The sequence below is a fragment of the Pleurodeles waltl genome, chromosome 4_2, assembly GCF_031143425.1.
Source record: "Pleurodeles waltl isolate 20211129_DDA chromosome 4_2, aPleWal1.hap1.20221129, whole genome shotgun sequence".
In the NCBI taxonomy this organism is placed as follows: domain Eukaryota; kingdom Metazoa; phylum Chordata; class Amphibia; order Caudata; family Salamandridae; genus Pleurodeles; species Pleurodeles waltl.
The window spans coordinates 544,283,466-544,308,507 of NC_090443.1; the positions used below are offsets into that span (position 1 = coordinate 544,283,466).

The 25,042-nt window shown below is 41.9% G+C and overlaps 1 protein-coding gene across 1 annotated transcript in view; it reads right to left on the reverse strand.

The window, feature by feature from the left end:
- Positions 1–25,042, reverse strand: part of CACNA1E (calcium voltage-gated channel subunit alpha1 E) — a 1,379,194-nt gene that overhangs the window by 487,491 nt on the left and 866,661 nt on the right. The window contains exons 20-21 of the mRNA XM_069233198.1: positions 18,026–18,333; positions 13,987–14,196 (exon numbers count right to left, since the gene is read on the reverse strand). Of these exons, the coding sequence (XP_069089299.1) occupies positions 13,987–14,196; positions 18,026–18,333 (518 nt within the window). The remainder of the gene's footprint in view (positions 1–13,986; positions 14,197–18,025; positions 18,334–25,042) is intronic.

Sequence of the window (25,042 nt, forward strand, 5' to 3'; positions counted from 1 at the left end):
ATAGAGGCCCATGACAATCTCTCCTGCATGAGGATTTATCTTACACTGTGTACAGTGAATCTTGCTAAGGCAATGACGGGCATCAGGCTCTACAGCAACTGCCCTAGCATGCCAGCTGGCTGTGCAGAATGTAGCAAAGAGTCCTGATAGAATGAAGAAGACCTGCCAGTCAAACACTAAGGTAAGCCATTCGACCAATGTGGCATGATTGTCAACTTCAAAGTGCTAAACCTGTTGAATGAGGGTTCCCTCTTGGGGCACTGGCATCCTCAGCCATCACTGACACTCAGTGCTCCGAGTGTCTACAGCTAAAGAGCAGAAAAACAGACCCGAGAGGGAAGCAGGAAGCAGTCAACTTGACAGAGGAAAGAACCAAATGAATAAGTAGGCCGAGAGTACAAAAATAAAAATGTCTGGTGAGAAAAAGAAGGAATACGATGGAAGGGAGAAGTAACAAAGAAAAGATAAAGCCACTTAAATAGGTTGGAAAAGCTAGAGGAAGTCTTCACAAGAAAACACAGAGAAACGAAAAGGAAGGAAGGATAAATATAGGAGAGAAGCAAGGCTCAGAAAGAGAGAGTAAAGATTATATGGCATGATGTTAGAGAACATATACAATGTGGGTGACAGCAGATGCTGATCAGAAAGATGAGTAAATATAAAGAGAGATAAGGCAGAACAGTACAGGTTAAGGTGTAAGAGAAAAGAAAAGAGGAGCTGACAGAAAACAAAGATCTTAAAAAAGAGAGGTCGCAGGCTAGACACAGTTAAGCAGAAATATGAATGTCAATCATTTCGAAGGAGAGATGGGCAACAAAGATCTGACCTTCTTCTAAGTGTTAAACCCTACAGCTCTAATTTCAAGTTAGTCGGAATAGGTGAGGTATTTACCGCCTATGGTAAATACCATTACCCCGAGTGAGGTATTTCCCATTGCCATATGCAATATCCCCTTTATTCTATCTTTTTAACTGCCCACTGACGCATAACATGCTGTATACGTATTTAACAGACTGAATTCTGCATGTTTTGTCTTTTACATGGGTCTCTAATATATTTCGGCAGGTTTGACCTGCTGGAATTTATCAGGGTAAACTGGGAGGGTGTAATAATAATCACACAACTTGAAATTCCGATCCCTGTGTTTGCGCAGGGATCCGAATTTATCCATGCAGTTATAATCAGGGTGTATAGAGAAAAAAGTTCAAAACTTGGTATCATTCATCTCAGAAGGTACAATCCGCAGTTTGACCATCATTTGCGTACCACAAACGTGTCTGATAATACACCCCACTATATCTTGAAAAACGTAAACCTACTACGAGGATGCTTCTCTCATTGTCAGAAACCTTACCTCATCACACATTGAAGAGTCTAAAGCATTCAAATGAACCCATACCCCAAAGGTAGACAATGCACATCACCAACAATCATAAAGACAATAACACAACCCACAGAACAGATAGTGCACCCTACATTTTACAGACTATAGCTAGGCTGTCCTGTTTTCAGCGTTGCTTTTGTGTAGATTTAAGGGGTGGTTTCTTAAGGCCAGACTTAGGCCCATATTGATACTTTTATGAGCCGCATTAGCGCCATTTTATGACGCAAAAGTGGCGCAAACTTACAAAATATAATTGTATTCTGTAGGTTCGTGCCTCTTTTGTGTAAAAAAATGGCGCAAAAAAGTATAAATACGGGCCTTAGAGTTTGGCAGACGGGTTACTCCATCACAAACATGATGGATATCCCGACCGCTGTATTACGATCTCCATTGGCTATTATGGGATCATAATACAGCGGACAGGATATCCGTCAAATTTGTGACGGAGTAACCCCGTCTGCCAATCTTTAAATCAGGCCCTCAGCATTTCCAGACCTTTTTGAAATCATTGCTTACTAGTGTTTATTCAGCTGCCTAACCCCCAAGATAGACAAACCTGTGTTTTTCCAGTTGTTTTTTTGCATTCACTGTTATAAAGCACATTTAATTTAGTAGTGCATCTCCCCATTGGCAGTTTTATGTTATGTTATGTTATGTTATGTTATGTTATGTTATGTTATGTTATCAGTTGGTATATAGCACACCAACTCACTTCCACGGCAGTACTAGAGTCAAAGATGTTGGAGATAAAATACGCAAGTTTCAACATTTTTGTAAAAATACTAGAAATATGACATTCATGGATTTAAAATTGTAACCTGTTCCAGTAGTATATTGCCAACAGGAGAAAGAACTCCCACCCTTTTTTGAGTTGTAGAAATACACTGAGGAACTGCTAGTGCTTTATTAGATGATCTCAAACTCCTGCCCAGATGGTAGTATGACAGTCTAGACCAACGGCAGGGACTTATTTACAAGCCTTGTGCACCGCCGGTGCATCACTTTTTGTGACACAATGGCAACGCATTGTGCAGGCCCATATCTACAGGGCCACTCAAAGCCACTTTGCGTGGCTTTCCATGGCCTTGTAGATGTGGTGTAAGGCAACGCAGTGCAAGTTGCTATGCTGCCTCACACTGCATCAGGGAGGTGTTCCATTGGTGTTGCGTTGGGGTTTTCAAGCAACACCTATGAGTTTTGGTGCATTCCCAGATTTACAAATTATTGTAATCCTGGGAATGCTTCAAAACCTTATGCTTCCCCAGGGCATTTTACAGCACACATAGAAAGAGGAAAAAACTTCCATAGATTTTTTTGTACAGGAAGGTGTCCCTTCCTGCACAGAAACAATCCTGTCTGTGATGCAGGCATCCTTGCACCACGGTCAAGGATGCCTGCAACAGGGTTAGGTAGCCCATTGTGTTCCACTGTGGGGGGAGAGGACAGAAATGTGTTGCAACTTGTAGATACAATGCACTTCTGCTCTTTCCCTGTGGTGCAGGGGAGTGTAGCAAGATAACTTGCTGCAATGTCCTGCGCCAGAGGGCTTGGGAATAAACCCTGTAGTCCGGACCATTTCCATACAGTGGTCTATGAAAATGGCAGAAAAATTCAAGCAGGCTACACTTTCTGACAGGTATAAATGTCTCAGTGATGGTTTTTAGGGGTCCCTAGGGGAGGCTGGACGGAGATTGCAAACTAAGGAGGCTGGGCTGCCATATTCTGCTTCACTTGGAATCTTGACAAAAGGGTCTCATTTATAGCCACCAGTTGTGCATTGCCATAGGCTAAAGGACTAGATATATGAGCTTGGAATTTCGTTTTCCTTGAGTTGAGAGAAAGCCACTTGAACACTTGCCTGAATAGTCGAAATGCCAAAGCAGGAACCACAAATAGTGTTACCTTGGTCCATCATATAGAGCTCGTCCAAGTTATTTACCACTTTCATAGGACAAGGAGCAGTACCAACTTGACTAGGGAACCAGGCCTCTGACCAGTGCTCTTGCACCTTGCCAAAAAGAAAAATCTCTGTCTTGTCTACACTCAGCAGTAAACAGTTCTGTTTCATACCGGAAGCCACATTACCCACACCATTAGAAAATCTAGATTTAGTGGCTTCAAAATCGTCTCTATCGAAATAACATTTTAAGTGTTATCGGCATAGGACAGGATTTTAAACCAGCAGGATTCCACAATCTTGACTAGCTGGGCCACATAGACATAAAAGAGCTTGGGACTCAATGATGACCCCTAGGGAATCCCCCCAGTTATTAGTTCAATCCTTGATTTAACAGGATAAATGAAAACTACATGAGATCTGTCTTTGAGAAAGTCCTTAAACCAGGCTAGTGCCTGCTCAGGTAATCCAATGTCATACAGTCGCTGTATCAGGACTGGGTGGGATACTGCGTTGAAAACAGCAGACAAATCTAATAAAACCAACATCGCTGCTCTGCCTTTGTCCACAGTATTCCTGACAGAGATGGTAACAGCCATAATAGCTGTTTCAGTACTATGAGCTGGTCTGACATGGGACTGTAAAGAGTCCAGTATATGATTGTTCTCTAGGTATTGGAAGAGTTCCTTACTGATCAGTTTCTCCACGATCTTTTTCTGAGGAATGTAAAGAGCAAAATAGGGCTAAAATTCTGAAAATGAGTCAGGTCTGCATTGGGCTTTTTTAAGATGGGCAGACAAATGCCGACTTCCAAACTTTAGCCACTTTGGCCAGTTCCAAAGACAGACTAACCATTTCCAAAAAATGAGGCACCAGTAGTGGGGACAAGGAGGCAAATACATGCATAGGACAGATATACTCAGGTGACGCTGACTTAACTTTTATTTTGTCTTTTCCTAGGTAAACCTGGGTAATCGGGTCAGACCTTCCTACTAGCCCTGGGGCATTCAGTGGAGGAGGATTATAATCTGTTTTATCAGCTGACACTCTAATTAGTGGGCAAACTCCTCATATATTTTGCTTATCTTCTTACAGAAATGACTTGCAAGGGAATCACATAAATCCTGGGAAGCAAGAATTAATATCTTGTAGGCATCCAGCATTGATAAGTTTTTGAAAGGATTTAAAAATATCCCTGGCTTAATTGACTGATTGCTCAATCCTTGGTGTAATAAAGCTTCTGTGCACCATCTCTCAGCTGTTGATAAGAGCTGCTTTGTAGATTCTCGTGCCCTGGGGTTATCTGGCATTTTGCCAATTCCTTTCCATCTATTACAATTCGATTTTTCCCATCTAAGGTCCTCATTATACCAAGCTGTTTGATTTTTGGTTTGCCTATAATTGCAAGGTGAACTTGGGGCCACATGATCAGGGTCCTCATTAAAAAAGTCCTGATAACTAGAGATTGCCCCATCATTATTACTGAAACTCATCAGATCTGGGAGTCGGAGACAGTTCCCTACATTTGCCTGGTTGAATTTTTGTCAGGGTCATAACAACCAATTTTCTTCTTTCCTTTGATGGCTACTTTTGCTAGCCAAAGGTAATTCAAATTCAATAAGATGGTGATCAGTCCATGTTAATGGTTGGGTTGATCATCCTTCTAACAGATTGAACTGCTGAATATTTACTCCATAGTCGGTCCTCTATAATTTTCGTCAGTCCAACCATTTCAAAGACCATCAGCGACTGATTGACCTCCTTAGCTGTTAGGTCCTCCCCATGATAATTAAAATCTCTCAGTAATGAGAAATATTCCATCTCCAGAATATAGGAGGAGGACAAGTCTACTAGCATAAGACGAAACTCCTCATGGGCCAGGTGGGTGATAGATTAGTACTCCCTTCCATGAATTATGAGTAGGTAAATTGGGCCTAAACACATTCTTCTCTAGCTGATTAGGCAGATGTGTGCCAATTATAGAGACCTTCAATGTATTAGAAAAGTCAATCTCTGTTTTCCCTATCTAATTTTACCTCTATAATCATCAGGGAAAGCAATAGAGTTGTGTCTAATTAACTTTTGAACTTGTGTTAGACGGTTTTAAGCAGAGAAGGTCTATGTATTGCACTGTTACACTCCTCTCATTACCATCTCTCACATCTCATTAGCTCTCCCACTCACTTTATCAGGACTCTGTTAACACAGATTTATAAAGTAAGAGTGCTATATTCAAATGTTTTCTTTTTTATAAAATCGTGGACACAGTTGGGGGGGTCATTCACCTACTCCTTATTGAATATTATGATATTGTGGAGGTGGTCAACCCTGCCATCATAATAGTACCTCCTGAAATCTTTAAAATTTTAAATGACATGAGATTCATTTGTAGCCCTCCATTTAAAGGCAATTAAAGCTTGTTCAGCACTTTTGTTTGCACTCTTTGCCTGACTAAATTAAGTTGGTGCTGCTGTTGTGTGGACATGCATAGCTGCTAAGTGGAATGTCACATTACAAGTCAGTCATGGCCTTTTAAGCAGACATCACATTGTATTCTGGGCATTTTACTGATAACTTTGTAACTAAAGGCTCAAAACTCCAGCAGTAAAATGCAGTTGGGTAAAATGACAGGATTAATTGAGGGTATCAGTTTGGAAAGCCTTTTGTCATATTTTCACCACTATCCCATGTGCATGGTGACAGAACTCTTTTCATAGGTAGCTGTCACTACACCATGCATTGAATGTTTAAAGGCTGAGCCTGGAGTGTTTAGCAGGTTACCTGCTATCAATACTTTCTTGTTAGAAAAGGGTGCTAAGGTATCAAAGAATTTTACACATTGTGTGTCTGTGGACAAATGTGACAGTACACGTTGAACAAGATCCTTCTGAGCCAGCCATTTCACCAATCAGTAAAAGGATCAAACCCTGCCGAATGATCAAATATAATTTTATATTCTGAGATTCCTAACAATGCTCCTAAACCACACACCTTTAATTCAGCGCACAAGCTGGAAGAAACACAAGAAAAGAAGAAACAATGTTTTAGTGACCCCTAACAATAAAACTAAAGCAGAACAATCTTAGACACATCTTTTTTGCTACTACCTTCTACAACAAAGTTACATTGTGTTGGCCCCTTCAGAAATCAATAAAAATAACTAATTCTCTCTCACATTGCTTTCTTTGAATGACATTTTAGTATGTGGCTGTGCAGGTGTTCATCAGTGTTTATGTGTTTAAGCTGAGGAAAGCTGTTTCTTCTTCAGTGGCATTTTATCGGTTATTATAGGTTTAAACCTAAAACAGTGTAGCCTATCTATAGCCTACTTAAAAAGCAGACACTCATGCTTGCACAAATCATTGACCAAGACACACATTTACGAGATTGTAGCTCACAAAGTGAGCCCACATCAGTGTTGCACATTGCAGCTATCACACAGTGTAAGGTATACAACAAGCATTCACCTCTTAGCCAGACACCAAAGCCTGTCAGGAGTTAGAATTCGCAATGGACCCTCTACTCATTTAATTTGCAGGCTGCAAGCCAACAGCCAGGATAGTGAACCAAAGAAGTGTTTTTGATTACTTTAATTTTAAAGGATGGGCACCGGTTGCATACTCTCTGAAAAGCCAGGCTCATGGTTTGTAGACTTTTGATTATGCCCTAGTAACTCACAAGTGTGAAGTGTGCCATCACTGCATCAACATGGCTCCCAGAGATTGTTTTTTGGAAAGCAGTGATTCATGGGCCCTGTTTGCTGAATCATAAGTTGAGGTTTGCCTCAAAAGCCATATCAAAAAAGATTCAATAGAGTGAAACCAAATGGAAAAGCTGATCTATTAAGTATGAGGAACAAATTATCCCCAATTATTCAGTAAAAAAGAAACAGCTTTCTGTATTTGATTATAGAATTATTCTCAGAAGCTCATTACATAATGATTATCTGTTGAAGATAACAGAATGGAAACTGAGTACACTATCAATCAGAAACCATAACCAAACACATGAGGGACTAAGAATCACAAAGCCACATTAAGAGCGAATAGAGCAGCTCACAAATGTGGTTGCCACTGGACAATGCAGGGTTTAGCAAATGTCATAATTGAAGGACATGTTGAAACATAGTTTACATGAGGGCAAAACCAGGGTAAATGAGTGGTATACTAAATAAAAGAACCAAAACAGTAATGGTTTTACATAGAGTTTCACTGAAGTATGTAAAAAAGTGATGAATGAAATGTTTGAATTATTATCAGCCATTGGTAATTACACAGACAGCATCCCAGTCCATTGTTATTTTGCACACTACGCCACCGCCACCTCAGATAGGACCCAGCCATGAGCAGATCAGCATTGACCCCACTCATGTAGGAACAGTCCAGCCTGAACTGCCAGGCCAGGTCTTCTCTAAACCTGAATGCATGAAACTTAAGACTGATGTCATCATTATCAGTAAGTTATAGCTTGGTTCCAGTGACACAATGTGCACAGCACCCACATCTGAGTGCACCATCCCATTAAGGACGTCACACTGAAGTATACATAAAAAGTGATGGATGAAATGCTTGAATTGATCTCAGCTTTTGGTAATTACTTTTGTTGCATCCCAGTCTATTTTGTTATTTTGCACACTATGCCACCTCAGTTTGGGCCCGGCCATATACAAATCAGTCTTGACTCTGCTTCAATAGGAACAGTCCAGCCCAAACTGCCAGACCAGGTACTCCCTAAATCGGAACACAAGCATGCCTTAGGGCTCATCAGTTGGGTATAGCTTTGTTCCTCTGACACAGGGCGCATGAGACATGTCTGGGCATTCCCCTACTGGACTTCCATTAAAGGTTTAGTCTGATTTTATTTACCAGGATGCCAATTGTGCTCTGGATTCTGAAATAATGCTGTTTCTACTCCAGCATTTTTCAGCCCTAAATGCTAAGAAAGGCCATTTTGTATTTGCGTAAACACCCTAATGGCCAGGTGGTATCAGCCTCTATTCTCTCTAGAAAATAAAAAAATAACTTTTCTACTGTCTTCCTGAGAAGCCGATGAAATACCTTAAAAAAGTTTTGATTTTTTTGTGTCAAACTGATAAATTGATTGGAGAAATGTAATCATGTTTTTCAAACGCGAAACCATCTAACTGGCTTCTTGTTGTGCAGTTCAGCCCTTACCTAATGTATAAAACTTTCTATGGCCTGGAAAAATCTCAGCTCACCAAGCAATTTCAGGGTTTTCATCCAGTTAAAAACCTGCCCTTCAATTCACAACTTTGAAGTTCCCCATCAAGGAAGTCGATTATGAGTGGCTATTTTCTGTCCTTTCTAGGTTCCCAGCTTTGGAACAAGCTTCCCTCGGGAATGAGTGCAATTCGCTCTTGTATGTGCTGCAGGAAAGCTTTGTAGACTTTTCTGTTTTGTTAACAACTTTACTGTTCCATGTGATTAAAACATATCTTTCTTTTTTAGCACCAAGATGCCTCTTCGAGGTGAACGTTTGCATTAATCATTGCTTTAATTCATTCTTTCGCTCTCTGCTTCTGGAATGCTCAGCGATATTTGCAAGGAAGAATGTCTCAAAATGCTGTGCACAACATATGGGGAGTTGTAAGAGGAATCAATAGGTATAAAATACTAGCAAATATGTTTAAAGTTTTTCCGGTAAGATGTGTAGATGATTATCTTTCTGGTGACGGGGGAATATCCTTATTATAATATTTAATTGCCCTCATCAATAAAGGCTGATCATTCCTCTAACACAGTTTTTTTCATTAAAACAGCTAACTTCTCCAGGGCAGAATACCGAATAACAGGAGGAATAAGACCCAAAATTACTGACTCTCAGGTATTTCCTCAGTACTCAGGGAATTTTCGGAGTTCCACTTATAAACTCAATTAATTCCATACACCGAGAGTTAAAATGTCCCAGATATCATGAACTCTGACAGTACAGAATTAATACTGCCACATCTGGTTATCTTGTAATGTGATCAATGTTTTTTATTTACTTAGCCTTTTGCATTAGTATCTATGACATCAACCAAGGGTACGTTTCAAAGTGTGGCACTTAAACATGGATATATGGTACAGAGATAAATACTAGAGAGGTCAAGGGGTATATTGTGCCATTTTCAGTCTCTTTGACACCCACCATTACCTTGACAATCCTTTCAGTTCTCAATAAAGTACTCAAATGAACTGAAGCAAGTTTTATACTACAGGCATACAATGATCCACATGGACAAGATTAAACATGTAAAGCTCATCCTTTCATGTGTAGTTGTATTGTTAATTGATGATCTCTGTGAGGCATACAGGAGAAAAGAACTTAAGACCTATTTTAAACACATAAGGGAATGATACATACAGTCAAAATTCAATTGGTATGCATTTGCAAATGTATCAAAAAGGTTTTAATGTTTTTATTTTTTGAAGATTTCTGGATTATCCCCAGCTTTCACATTTGAATATGTTACTCACGATGCAGTTTATGAATTTTCATGACCACGGTGACGAAGCACTGACTCATGGTCTCCAAGCTATATATTTAATTTGTACCTATCCTGAAGCTGTCAATCCTATATTTTTTAGAATTTCCCGCACAATCACTTGCAGAGTGGGCAAATGGTTAAATAATTTATCAAACAGATGAAATCCCAGTTTTTTCAGAGAGAACACATAACGCTGCTAATAAATGCCCTTTTTTAAGTGAAATGTGTCATTTAGTTCGTATGACAGAATTTATTTTCAAAATGTGTACCATTGTTTTAGGATGTACAGAGCTGATGAATGGTTTCAAATAAACAATAAGCAGTTAAACATTTGCTACACTTCAATTTGGCTTACTTTCATGGTTTCTGAACTATTCAAGTACTGCATTTATTTGCTTTGCTGTATTGATGAAAATATTGGTCCTTTTTTTTAGTCATTCACCTATATAAAATGTATTGTTTGTTAAGCATGAAATATAGCTTCTAAAGTACAGCAAAAGCTCAGAGCTCAATGTGGTGTTCATGCTCACTGTGTATATTATGTACTCTTTCACAGTTGATTCCTTGAGAATGAAAGGGTTGATATTCTTTATTCCAAAATATGTTGGTATTGATTGACTGCTTAAGGTGTACAAGAAACTTTGGGCCAGATTTACAAGGCCCTATTGCCATTGGAGCAGCACTTTTTGTGATGCTGCGGTGGTGCAATGCCCTGTGTATACAGACCTTTCACACGCAGAACTGTGCGTGGAAGAGGTGTGCAATGGGTGTTGCTGTGGGTGTGCCACAGCAACACCCACTGCATTTTGACGATGCCTCAAATTTCTGATATTTTGTAAACTTGAGGCAGGGGCAAAATCTAACGCCACCTCAGGGAGTGGCATCAGAGTGACGCAACAAGGAGAAATGCTTTCATTTCTTCTTGTTTTTTGCTCTTTCTATGTGTGATGCATTCTGCAGCACACACAGAAAGAGCAAATCGCCATTTACGATTGTTTTTTGTGCAGGAAGGTGTCTCTTCCTGCACAAAATCAATCTCCCTCTCAATGCAGACATCCTTGCACAATGGAGCAAGGGTGGCTGCATTGGCGCTTGGTACCAAATTTAGCGCCAGTGTAGGGTGAAACACTGGGGTGTGTCGTATTCTATTAAATATGCTATATCCTTGTGTTTTGAAAATGACGGAGCATGGTGCTGCCAAATTTTCCCCATTGTTGGCAGACCCCCGTGTCACCTCCGAATGTAATCACTAACCGTGATTTGCCAGATAACATTGGCTGAATTTGTCTGCCCTGGTGTTTAAAAATTCTGCAAGGTGCTGTACAACCAGCAAGATGCCCTAAGCATTCAGCCACTTCCAGAGGTGTATAGCCTCCTGGTACAGTCGACAAACCCACTCTGCCCTGTTTGTTGCAATACCACTTGGTGGTTGTGTTGTCTATGAGCACCTGTTCTTTTTCCATCTTGATGGTGCGAAGGAACACCTTCAGTGCGAAGTGAATGGCTCACAGCTCCGAGACGAGGTGCTGTTATCTCCACCTCTCCCAGACAACCTCCCCGACCCAGTGATGATGCATCCATCATAACAGTTATCTCTGGGTGTGGTAGAGAGAGGAATCTGTCACTGGTCCAAATGCGGTTGGCCAGCCACCTTTGCAGGTCTTTATCAGTCTTTTTTACACCTGGATAGAATCTGACAGATTTCCTTGGTGGTGAGCCCACTGAGACTTCAGATTCCACTGCAAAACCCACAAAGCACCAGATTCAGGATTGCTCGGATGAAGGGAGACATTGTGAAGAAGTCAGGTGTACCTTTAGCATGTTCATGGAGAAACTTAAAGATGTGAACAGGTGGGCCGTCGTCTGGAGATGGTTTGTGATTTTTTGAGTCAAGTCCCCTTTCAGTTGCCAGTTGGGCTGCAACCACCACAGTCACCTCTGTGAACACCTGAGGTGCACTGGTCATATCAAAGGGAAGCATGGAAAACTGAAAGTGCTTCTTGCCCACCTGAAACTGCAGGTATGGCCTGTGGGACTATAGGTTGGGAATGTGAAATTATGCTTCCCTGAAGTCCAGCACAACCATCCACTCTCGCGGATTAAGGGCAGAGAGAACTTGGGCCAGGGTGAGCATATTGAACTTGTCTTTCCTGAGGAAGAAGTTCAGAGGATGTAGATCCATGATTGAATGAAGACCTCTGTCCTTTTCGGAATCAAAACCGTAACAGAAGTAAAAACCAATCCTGATTTCTGAAACCAGCACCCTCTTTATTGCTCAATTGGCCAAGGGAGCTAGAACTTCTCTTTGGAGCATAGGTAAGTGGCCTATGGGAGATGTTCTGGCGTGGGCAGTATGTCTGAAAGATTAGAAAGGAAGGGTAGAGAGTGACCTTATTCCAGGAGTTGAAGCACCTAATGATGTGAAGTGATGCTCTTCCATCTGGGAGGAAAAAGGTGATTCAACCTCCAACCGGCCGATCATGGGTCATCAACACCAAATTAAAGGGGTTTGCTGCAGCTGCAGCAAGAGGACCTGAGGAGTGGCTGGAACATTGTCCTTGGCAGCCTGAACATTGACCTCCAGCTCCCTTATATCTTCCTCTTGATGATTGGGTGGCCCGCTGTTGCTGAGATGCTGAGACGAATATTGCCTCCCTCACTCTTGCTTGCTGAGGCGAGTATTGCCTCTCTCACTTTGCAGGAAGCACCTTCTGTTTTAGGGGGAAATTGCCAACTTTGTTTAGCTACGCCTAATGAGCAAGCAGTATCTTTAATGTCCTTGAATGTTTCAAGAGCTGACTTTGTGCTTTCTCCTGAAAAGCTTAGCACCATCGAAGGGCATGTCCATCAATTATTGTTGCAAGTCTGTGGAAAAGCCCATACAGTGAATCCAAGCATGGCATCTTACCGCCACACTGGTACGAATTGCTCCACCAAGACAATCAGTGATGTCTAATCCTAATTCAATAGAATACTTTGCAGTGTCCTGTCCATCAAAGACTACCTGACTTCTACAGAGACCGCTAGTAGAACATGAGCTACTCTATCCCATAAAGCTTGGAAGAATCTAACTAAAAGACATGAAGTGTTAACTGCCCTAAGGGCCAGGCTAGTCGATGTAAATACCTTTTGCGTATCCTTCCATTCTCTTAAACTCCCCATCAGGGGGAGTAGTTAAAAAAGCATTTGGGTTGGTATGCTTCATAGATGCCTGTACCACAAGGTTTTTCAGGGTTGGATGTTGCAACAAAAATCTGGATCTCCGGGATGGGAACTGGCCTATGGAGTCTTTCGACCTGCCTATTAGTCAATGGGCAAGTTTCTGGTTTTGCCCAGGTGCCCATTAGAACATTGGTTAGTGTCTCATTAAAGGGGAAACAGTGGTTCCTGGGAAGACAGAGTCAGGTTCAAAACTTCTGTCAATAGTCCTGTTTTTACCTCTTGAGTATGCAGGACAAGGTTGAAGACTTCTGCCACCCTCTGTGTCACTGTGGCGAAAGAAGCTGTCTCTTTAGTGGCCACTGCAGGGTTAGATGATGCCAATTCAATATTAGATAAGGTATCTAACCCATTATAATCTCTTATGTTATCCACAATATCACCTCAAGAACAAAAGGGTTGATATTCTTCATCACTGAAGCATTCCTCTCTGCATGTATCTGGCAATGACTGTGCATAAACTCTTGGCTTAGGTGGAGGAACATGTTCCGAATCAGACTGGACAATCGGATCTTCGGGTGGGGTCTGTGAAGTCGGTAACAGCACCAGTGGGGCTGGAAAGGCAACAACAACGTTGAATGTGATGCCAAAGATGGAGTCCAGGCTGTCGTCAGTACCGGATTTTACAGAACCAGAGATGGCGTCGACAATGACCTGGGGTTGGGATTGAGCGGCACAGATAATTAAGTTGGTTCAGTCACTGGTTTACTACATGAAGGGCCCCTCAGATCCACATGGTCAGAAGGGGCACCATAGGGCTCCAGTATGGCACCAAAGATCTTCTCCATAGCTTACGTCAACCGATGGCACTGATCTGGTGTCGCCATCTGATCGAAAGAATACTGAAAGGGAATAGTGTAATTGCCGGTTCTGCAGTGTGGGAATAGCTTTGTGTCCCATATGTGCCAGATGCATTTTGTGACTCCAAATGGTGAGAGTGTGGCGATGCAGGTGAGCCATGCTTTGATTTGTTTTTATGGCTCTTTCTTGACTTACCTGACTTGGTGGAAGACTGGTCATGAGAATGACCCCTGGAACCAGAGTGATTCATCACTCTCAACCGGGACAGTCGCGCCATGGATTTCAATCTAGGACGGATTTTCAACTTAATGAGCTCTGAGATTGCTACCTTTGTCTCATGGTCACAAATAGCCTCTTTGTTATTCTTCGCAGACAACGAACATGACTTTGAGTCGTGGCCTGCACCTAGACTCCAAAGACAGAAATCGTATGGCTCTCTGACATCTTTCTGATACATGTCGTACCTGGCTTAAAACCTGATGGTCTAGACAACATTTTGTTAGAAGAAAACAGTTTTATGAGAAAAATGCCAAAAAATGTTGAATGAATGTTGAAGCTCTGGATCCACCTCAGTTGTTGCGGAAAGAAAGGAACTGAGGCCAATGCATGCAGGTGGCCTATTTGTACTAGCATCAACATCATACCTGCACAAACTGAGCGGCAAGATGGAATATAATATTGTACGATGCCACCTGTCTGCGCTGGAGGGAATTGGTATATAAAAGCGTCCGGTTCCAGTCTGACATCTGGTGATATTCAAAAGGTGAGGAATCTGAAGTTAGAAGTCTCTGTCAGAAAAGCATACACCAGCGGGGGACCACATCTGGGGACACATCCTGGGGACCACATCTAACTTCTACACCTTTGCTGTTTTTTTCCTTACTGTGCAACAGTAGTTACTTATTTCAGTATAGGGCTTTCTGCTTTGTTTTCTTGCAGCTCTCCGTGCTCCTGAATGGCGACCTACTGGAACCTCTGGTGACAGTATCTGGGATGTAGCCATGTACCCTGGGCACTAGTTACAGTGCTCCCTGATCGATAGGAAGTCAGGGGAATGTGTATTGCGATGTTTTCATAAGTCTATTACATCTGATGTTTTGTTCATATTACAATCTACCAATTACCTATCCAGTCCAACCAGTTTGGGCAGCATCACGTGGAAATACACAGACCCTAGCTGACCTAACACACAAAGAGGTATTCTCACGTATCCCTTTTCTTCTTCCACATATAACTACCTAAAGACGGTAATCTTGACAGGGAAGAAATTAGCTTAACATCCAAGGTCTGTGAAAACATTCGACTAACTGCGAGTACTTGACAAAGACAATAATTACCTCTTTTACACATTAACCACAGATTGTTGCATGCTAAAAGGACTTTTACAATCATCCTTTACAGAAGTGCTACTGTTAATAAGATATTTTTCGGTGTGTGTTCCAGTGTTGATCTTACATAAAATGGATGCTTATAGCAATCTTTTAGATTGTAAATCAGCAGTATGCCTTGATCAAAAGTCAAGATACTGGAAATGAGAAAGTCCTGCATTAATGTAGTTTTCATCATCAAAAAAGTCTCAGAACATGTTGTGCACTGTGTTAAGGTAATAATGTCTACATGAAAGCGGCCTGATTCACAAAGGTAAGCTCAGACCAAAAGCAGGCATAACAAATGCCGAATAAAATGACGCAAAGAAATTTTTTATATTTCTTTGTGCCATTTTTGCGGTCTCCCTAATGGGGGAACTCCCCGTCCTTGTATACATTATGCTTGCACAGGCATAATGTGGTGCAAGGGGTTACAAAGTGGTGAAGTGCATGCATTGTGCCACTTTGTATATTTGGTGCTGATAATTTTTGGCGTTGTTGAGCCACATTAGTGTAAACATAAAGTGACGCCAATGTGGCGCAAGGAGGCGCTGGGGGCTCTTAAATCTGCCCCTTAGACTTTTGGTTTAAGTTTAGACTTTTGGACTAAACTTAGATCAAAAGTCTAACTTTCCTATAAGCAAAGTTAGACTTTTAGTCTAAACTCAGACTTTTGGTCTAAACTTAGGCTTTTGGTCTACGTTTACGTTTGAGAATCAAGTCCTATGTATGCATCCTAGGTACGGTCTCTGTATTCAGAGACAGCAAATGTTTCTGTGCGTCCCCAGGATTGTGGAACACGTATATGTATTCTTACCATTGAATTTGTAAAAAATGTAAAACAGAAAACCAGCTCATAGGATGCAAAATTTTCTGTCTGGCTATTTTTGTAAAAAAAATACAATAATTAAAAGAAATGGAGCAAATAGAGTACATTTGTCTAAAAAGTAAAACAAAGTGAAAACTAACTAAAAAATATAAAGCAAGCACTGAGATGTGCTTTATAAACTGCAACAATTCCAGAAAAACTGCCCCTGCTGGATCTGTTTTGCCACACACAAACTGTATTATGCATGCGGGACAGGTGCAGCTATTCCAATCCTTAGAGGAACTGGGACACTTTTCCTGTATTTAAGTCTGTTCAGAGAGTTCCATTTACCACTTTATTTCTCTTAGATTGTGTTGTTACTTTTTCATTTCAGCCTAATACAACTAGATTGACGGATTTGGTACCATTAGCTTTCATCTATTCATTAAAAAGAAACAATGAAGCTTCAAATAGACTCGAATTCTGTTAAAAATTCATTTTCATATTGGAATTTTATGTATGAATAAAGGTGTTCTGCAATTCCATAGTTGTGCGTAGATATTACACTGTTTATGGACATTAAAGAAATTCTAATTTTGAGCAAATTTGGGGGTATATTTAAACTTTTTGCGGCAAAACTTCATTAACGCAGTTATACCGCAAAAATATTAGCACCAGCTTGCGCCATTCCACAGCGCCAGCCGGGTGCCATATTTAAGAAATGGCACAAGTCGGCGCTAAGATTGGGCTAGCATCATCAAAAATTAGGCTAGCCTGGTGGGGGTGGCGGTATGGGGTGAAGAGGTTGTGTGCCAAAAAATGACGTTAGGCTGGTTAGCGGCAAAAAAATTTAGCTAACCAGCCTTATGTCATTTTCAGGTGCACAACCATCCTAAAACATGACTCCTGTCTGAGAAAAGACAGGAGTCATTCCCATCCCTCCAATGGCCAGCCCATGGGACCAGTGTCTCCTGGGCATGGCCATTGCCCCCAGTGCCATACAGGGGGCCTCTTGTTAGTGCCCCCAATGGCACTTTTAAAAAAATCCCCTAGTACTTACCCATACTTACCTGGGTTGGGGTCCCCCATCCTCTGGTGTCCCTCTGGTGTGGGTGTGGGTGTTCCTGGGGCTTGGGGTGGGCATCTGTGGGCCCATTCCATGGTGTTTGACCATGGAAATGGGTCAACAGGTCCCCTAACGCCTGGTCTGACCCAGGTGTGAAATAATTTGGGACCGCATCCCACCCGTGTGTCATTTTTCCATGGGAGATAAAAATGGCGCTATGGGGATAGTGCCATTTTGTGGATGGGAACACCTACCTTGGGATGCAGGGTAGGTTAACACATCCCAAAAATTGTGTAAATTCCAATATTTGACGCTAGACGTGTCTAGCATCAAAATATAAATATGGAGTTAAGTTTGCGCTTAACTTGCGTCAAAAAAATGACGCAAATTCGGCGCAAACAGAGTATAAATATGGCTGTTATGTTTTACAAATGGCAATGGTTTATGCTACGTGATGGTTGGTCAGCTAGGAACATATACAGCTAAAGAGAGCTCGCAAGAGAGATACGGGCACACAGAAGAGAATACAGGCACAGTTTAGTGCAATACGCTGGTGCTAACTGGCATCTATTTTCAAATACCATGCTCAGAATGACAGCTTCTACTAATTCTGTGTGTATTTCTGTGCCTTTCCAAAATCGTCATCGTTTTTTGCAACTTAAATATCATATCTATATTTTAAAAAAGATTAGCTTTTTCTTGTGCAGGTTGTATCTCTAAAGTTCTGTGGCACATGTTTGGCAAAGGAGTCAGCAGACTTTTTTTTAGGTTTTCGGCTGCTTTACCACTGCTCCCCTTCACTCAAATAGCTATGACTATTTACTAAGCTAACAGCATTTAACAACTGCCACAACTCCAATAACCGAAGGTGAAACAGACTATGAGAAAAAGAGAAATCAGAAGTTAGACAAAGAGCAGAGGGTAGCGAGGGATAGAAAAAGCAGCACAGTGGGAAGAGGAAATAAGAACGAGAGACTGAGTGGGAGTCCTCACTCTGTACCACGGTGGAGTCGGCAGGCACGCCTTCACGACCAATGTTGATGATGACGCTTGTGCTCTCTGTGGACCCCTCAGTGATGGCAGTGCTAGAGGTGGCATCCGTGAGCCTCTTCTCAGGATTTCCATTTCCAGACTCAGTGTGCAATCGACTCAGCAGTGCTTGTTTACTGCTGTCCATATCATTTGTTGAGCAGCAGCCGTTTTGCGTCTCGTCCATCTCTTGAAGTTGGGGCATCTCTAGAAGTTTTATCTCCGTGCTTGCACCAGCACACCCGGAACTGGGGACTGGCCATTCGGGTTTTCTATGCAATAAACAGAGCAGTGAGTAGGGAAGACAAATGAAAGTCGGTATGATACTCAGAAATAGTAAACAAGGGAGAGGTTAAAAAAGGGAAAGAGGTAGAGCGATGAAAGAAAAAGCAGAAAGAGCAAAATCCGAAGCAAAATACCAGAAAGCTTCAGATAGAAAAATAAAGAGAGAAAGAAAAAGAAGGAAGAGGGCAAGAAGTCCTAACACAAAGATTGGAAGCAAGGAAAACAAGACTGGGAAAGGAACAGAAATGTTGAAGGGGTGAATTATTAAGGGAAGGCGTGGAAATGGTGAAGGGAAAGAAGTGTGGACACCTAAAGAAGGAACAACAGTGAGTGTTAAAGAACATCGAGAAGGCAAGAGTAGCAGGAAAAGAAAGAAGCATTGTTATGCCAATAGGTCTCACCTTTGTCACCTATTGGCATTGCCCATAGTTTTAGACATGTTGCACCGTATTTGTGATGCTGTGCAGCATGGCAAAAGCTATAAACAAAAGCAAAAGCTTTTAGTAAGGCTGCCCACATCTTTTCATGCGAACCACATATGTGAGGCGTACAAAATGACATGTGCACATCTGTAATTTCTTTTTAGTTACAGATCCATGCCGGTTCGACAGCTAAAAAAATAAAATAAAACGTGCAACAGCGATTTTTAACTTAATGCGTACAAGTGGGAGAGTGGAAGCAACATGGGTGGGTGGAGAGAAAAGTGAAGCAACAAGTGAATTGTGTGGGGCGAATGGCGAAGCAACTCGCCCCACACCACTCGGGGAAACACCGAAGCAACACAAGAAGGGATGCTACAGCAATGGGGGTGCTTAAAGGGGATGCGAAAGCAACAGGAGGAAGAGTGAAAGCTATGTTGAGGGTACAAGAGGAAGGAAGCACTGAGGAAAAGCACATGGGTGAATGCAAGAGGGAAGGCATCAGGAGAAATATGCAAGCAACAGAGAGCAATACGGAGTGCAAGGGGAAGCCGGGTATACAAGGGAGACAGCTCAAAAACACACAGACTATAATGGAGTGTTTCACAAAAAAAAGAAAAAAGTAGTGTCTGAAAAGCAAGCAGTAGAAGCAGTGATGCCAGCCAATGAAAGACATCGTAAATGGGAAATGCTCCGTGGGAGGGACAAAAACAAGATTGACAAGCTGGAACATGAAAAAAACATGGGCAAATGAAAGTGACAAGGAAAACCAACCAATGGAAAGCACTGGTCAGGCTCTAAACGCCTCTTTGTTCTTGGTAAACTACAATATGCTTTGCAATAGACAATGCATGCACTTTCTAGCAGCCTTGACCTAAAAGGACATAGGGGAAAACAGTAAAAGATTCATTGACAGAAGAAGGTGAAGAGAGTAATATAGGTTTAAAAGAGGAAAGATTAAATAAGTAGGAAGAAAGAAGGGAAAGTAGAGGAAAATCTGGGGGGAAAGGCATCTAGACACACATTGGAAAAAGAGACTTAAAACAAGAAACAGAATGAAAATGATAACAAAATAAAATTCAGTATATTTTATAGAACATTAAACTCCAAGTGAAAAAAGAAGAAAAAAGGGAAAAAATCAAAGAGTGCTGCCAAAAGTGTGAAAACAACTGTTAGTGGAATGGGTGAGAAAATGGTTACAGGGACATAGCCCCTTATCATGATGAGCTTTGCTGGTACAGGGCAAAGCCGAGCGCCTTTTTTATGCGCCTGCTTTATGTCAGTTTACATACTTGACTTGACATACTTTATGTCAGTTTATGTAACCCGATATTTCTCAGAAGTAGTGCATTATTTTAGCGAGCGCATCAGATAAACAGAAAGAGGCAACCCTTGCTCTACAGTTTCAAGCTACCCTGTCTGAAAATAAAGAAGTAAGGTGAAGCAAAGACATGCAGGGTAAATTAATTCACTTTAAGCATTGCTGGCGGTCAAAAGCAGGCGGTCGTCTCCAGCAACCAGCAAAGCCCATCATCCTTGCTCCAATGATCAACAGAAGGAAATGCAGAGACAAATATAACATGAGGGTGGAATGATGAGATATGTGTGATACGAGAGGGAAAAGCAGATACCCTTGAGAAGGAATGCGAAAGGGTTAAAGCAGGATAATGTGGAACAGAAGAAAAGTAAAGCAGAAAAACAATAAGGCTAAGTAAGTTGACAGGTCACAGAGTGCGTGTGTAAATGGAGAAGGTGAAAAGCCGGAACATATATTGAGCAAAGAAGGAAAAGTGGAGAGAAACATGGGAAACACAGAGAAAATAGGAAATGGAAATATGTGTCCTTAAGAAACTACGTGAAGGCAATTTTATCATCCAAACACCCCATCTGCTGCAGAGGACAATAAAGGAATGAAGGAAAGGTGAAATGGTGAGTTTATGTGACAAGTGAAATTTCAAAACCATCTTCAGGAGGAGCAAAGGCCTTACTTGATGAGCTGTCAAGCACTTTTTTGGAATCCAAAATCCCCAAATAATTAGTGGTGGGTTAGTATAGGGAAATCTGAGTTAATCTGAGTGGTGGACATGTGAGTCTGTAAATTGGACTGAATAGGATGATGGAGGGAGAGAAGAGTCTAGAAAGTGTTATTTGGGAGATCATAGTAGTAAGATGATGTTTGAAATGAGTAAAAGGAGAAATGGAGGAGGAGTACATGAGGGAAGAATTTAGAAAGGGTTGTTTGGGAAGTTGTAATAGTAAAATTATGTTTGGGGTGTTACAAGGAGGAATAGAGGAGAGAAGAGTCTAGAAAGGGTTATTTTGGAGACCGTAGTAGTAGAATGGTGGGATGAGTCAGAGAGTGGGGGGAGAGGATATACTGAGAGTAGTACAGGGTGAGACATTAAGTAGTGCATTAGAGAGAGTGAAAATGTTATTTCTCATTCAGTTAGAGTAAAGTAATACATATATAGATACCTAAGGACATAAAGAGGGTATACATGTGTATGGAAGATATATTTATGTTCAAAGCTGTATTTGATAAACTTAGACATTCAAGCTTTGCTGCACTTTAAGCAAATTTATTTGTGCATTTTTATAACTTTCAAAATATTTTCCTCACTATTTCAATAGTGATGCACTCGTAGATAAAATAGTTATGTTTATGATTACCTACTGTGATAAATAAAAAAGAGACCCATGCCATCTAATTAAACAATTTATATGAAAACTATGTAGTGAACTATACACATGTTAAACATATAATAAATAGAATAATACAAATCAAATATTTCATTTATATATATGTGTATGTGTGTTTATAAATCTCTCTCTCTCGCTCTCTCTCTCTCTCTCTCTCTCTATATATATATACACATCATATCTATCTATCTATCTATCTATCTATCTATCTATCTATCTATCTATCTATCTATCTATCTATCTATACATATATACAACCATAAGTAATATACACATCTGACAAGCAGACCTAAGGAATATTTACATATTTTAAAACCATAATTATTATACGTAATTGCACAAAGAAATACACATATCTAGATACCTACATATAATTGAATTATAAATGTTTATATACACATGGATATGCAGTACATTAGTGATTGAATATGGTGGTTATGTAGGAAGGAGCAAACTCTTGAGTAGTCTTCTGAAAATATCATAGTTATCCATGGATCTTATGTTTGGAAGTAATAAATCCCACAGTTTGGCTGCTTAAACCTATGTTTTTTTTAGGGTCGAGCCTGCAAGTGCATGCGCGAGCACATGCATCTTGCTTGAGAGACTCAGTTGTGTACAGTTAAAGGCTTGGAGCGTCCCTGTCACTCACCATGCGATTGTTTGTGTGGCACTCTTTTTTACAGCCTCATAATTCATCAAGGCAGGCCTGGTTTCATTTCCATTCCATGGTGTGGGGCAGGGACCATGTGCTGATTGATTACTTCTAATTAGTACCCGTCTGCTGCTCCCAAGGTGATTGAGGCACTATTTTGTTCTTTTTAATTTCTAGTGCTTTGCAAACAGAAGGCTTGTGACTGGCAAAAACATGCCCAGCAGGAAAAACAAAATTCAAAGTTTTATTTTTTAAAGCTAACTTTCTTTTATTTTGCCAAGTTGTCTTTTCTCACTTTCCACTCATGTTTTCCTCTGTTTTTGTTCATGGGCGCTCTTCTCAAAAGCTGACAACTTGTTCCATCAACATTGTTTCTTTAGTATGTGTAATTTCTGAAATGATGCTTTAGCACATAATCGTGCAGCACACCCCAATCCACCCCTGAATTCACCTCTCTTAAACCCATCCCACTTTAGGCCACACCAATCCACCCAACTCCAATCCAAGCCACTCACCCCAATCCAGTTCACTCCAATCTAAACCCCCATACCACCCCAATCTAATCTGTCCCACTCCAACTCACTCCACTCTAATCAAAAACAATCAGCACCACTACAAAAAAATCTGCCCCACTCCAATCTAAAACAATATGCTCTACTCCCATTTACCCTACTCCAAACTGCTGTACTCCAATCCCAAACACTCTGCCCCCCTGCAATCCAAAACAATCTGGCCCACTCTAATAAAAAACTAGCCGCCCTACTCCAGTCATCCTCACTCCAATCTGCCCCACTTTAATCCAAAACAATCTGCCCAACTCAAATCCGCCCCACTCCAATCTTCCCCACTACAATCCAAAATAAATCTCCCCACTCTAATCCAAAAGAATATGCCCCACTCCAATCCAAAACAATATGCCCTACTGCCATCTTCCCCTACACCAAACAGCTCCACTGCAATCCAAAACAATCTGGTCCACTCTAATACAAAACAATCAACCCCACTATCACCTGCCCCACTTCAGTCCAAAAAAATCTGTCCCACTCGAATCTGCCCCACTCAAATCTGTTCAACTTCAATCCAAAACAATCGGTCCCACTCCAATCCGCCCCACTTCAATCCAAACCAATATGCCCCACTCCAATCCAATGCACCTCACCTCACCTAATCCCAATCCAATCCACCTCACTCGATCCCAATTTAGCCACTCCACTCCAGTCCACCCCACTCCCATCCAGCCCACCCCTCTCCCATCCAATCACTCCACACCAACCCAATTCACCCCACTCCAATCCACCCTAATACAATCTGCCCCACTCCAATCCAAAACAGTCTGCCCCACTCCAATCCAAAGCAATCTGTCCCATTCCAATCTATCCCATTACAATTCAAGACAATCTGCCCTACTCCAATCTGCCCCATTCCAATCTAAAGCAATATACCCCACTCCAGTCTGCCCCATTCCAATCCAAAACAATATGCCCTACTCCAATTTGTCTCACTCCAATCTGCCACACTCCAATCCATTTCAGTCTACCCCACACCAGTCTGCCACACTCCAGTGTTCCCCACTCAATCTTTACCACTTCAATCTACCCCACTTTAATCCAAAACAACCTGCCCCACTCCAATCACAAAAAACCCACTCCAATCCAAAACAATCTGCCTCACCCCAATCCAACCCACCTCACCCCAATCCAATCCAGCCCACCCCATCCCAATTCACCCACTCCAATCTATCACAATCCAGTCCACCTCATACCAATCCACCCCATCCAGCCCAGTCCAATCTACCCTACTCCCCAGTCAAACCCACCCCACTTCAGTCCAGTCTACCCACTCTAGTCCAATCCACCCCAATCCAACCCACTGCACTCCTTCTCACTCCACTCCAATTCATTCCACCCCACCCCACCCCACTCCAATCCAACCCACCCTACTCCAATCCAATACAGTCCATTTAAGTCCACTGCTACCCAATCCATCTCACTCCAATCCAATCCACCCCACTCCAACCCAATCCACTTTAATCCACCCTACGCCAGTCCAATCCAGTCCACATTAACCCACCCTACTACAGTCCAATCCACCCCACTCCAAACCACCTCCTTCTATGTCTCCTCAATCCAGTACACACCTCTCCAAACAAGCCAGCTCACACCAATCCAATCCACCCTACCGTAATCCAATCCACCACAATACACTCCATTCCAATCCACCCCACCACAATCCAATCCATTCTAATCCACCCCACCTCAATCCACTCTACCCCAATCTAATCCACCCCACTCCAATCCACTCAACTTCATCCCACCCCAATCCGATACACCACAATACAACCCACCCCACTCCAGTCCACCTCACTCCTATCCAATTCACTCCACGCCAATCCAATCCAGTCCAACTCATCTCACTGCAATCCAGCCAAATTCAACCCAACCCAACACATCCCAACCCAACCAAACCCACTCCAATTCAATCCACCTCCTTTAGTATACCCCATACCAATCTACCGACCCCAATCCAATCAATCCCACTCTACCACAATCCACCCACCCCATCCCAGTTCGGTCCACCATTCAATACTATCCATCCACCCTACCCTACCCCACTCCAATCCATCCCACTCCAATCCAATCCAATCCAACCCATCATCCTCCAGTCCACCTCACCCCATCCCAGTTCAGTCCATCCCACTCGAATCCAATCCATCCACCACCCTCCAATCCACCCCAGCTCAATGTAGTCCACGCCACTCCAATCCACCCAAATCAAATCCAACAAATCTCACCCCAAACGTATCCACCCCACCCAAGTCCAATCCAGTCAGTCCCACTGCAGTCCACCACACCCAAGCCCAATCCACCTCACCACATTTCAAACCACCCCACTCCAACCCAATCCATTCCACTTCAATCCACACTC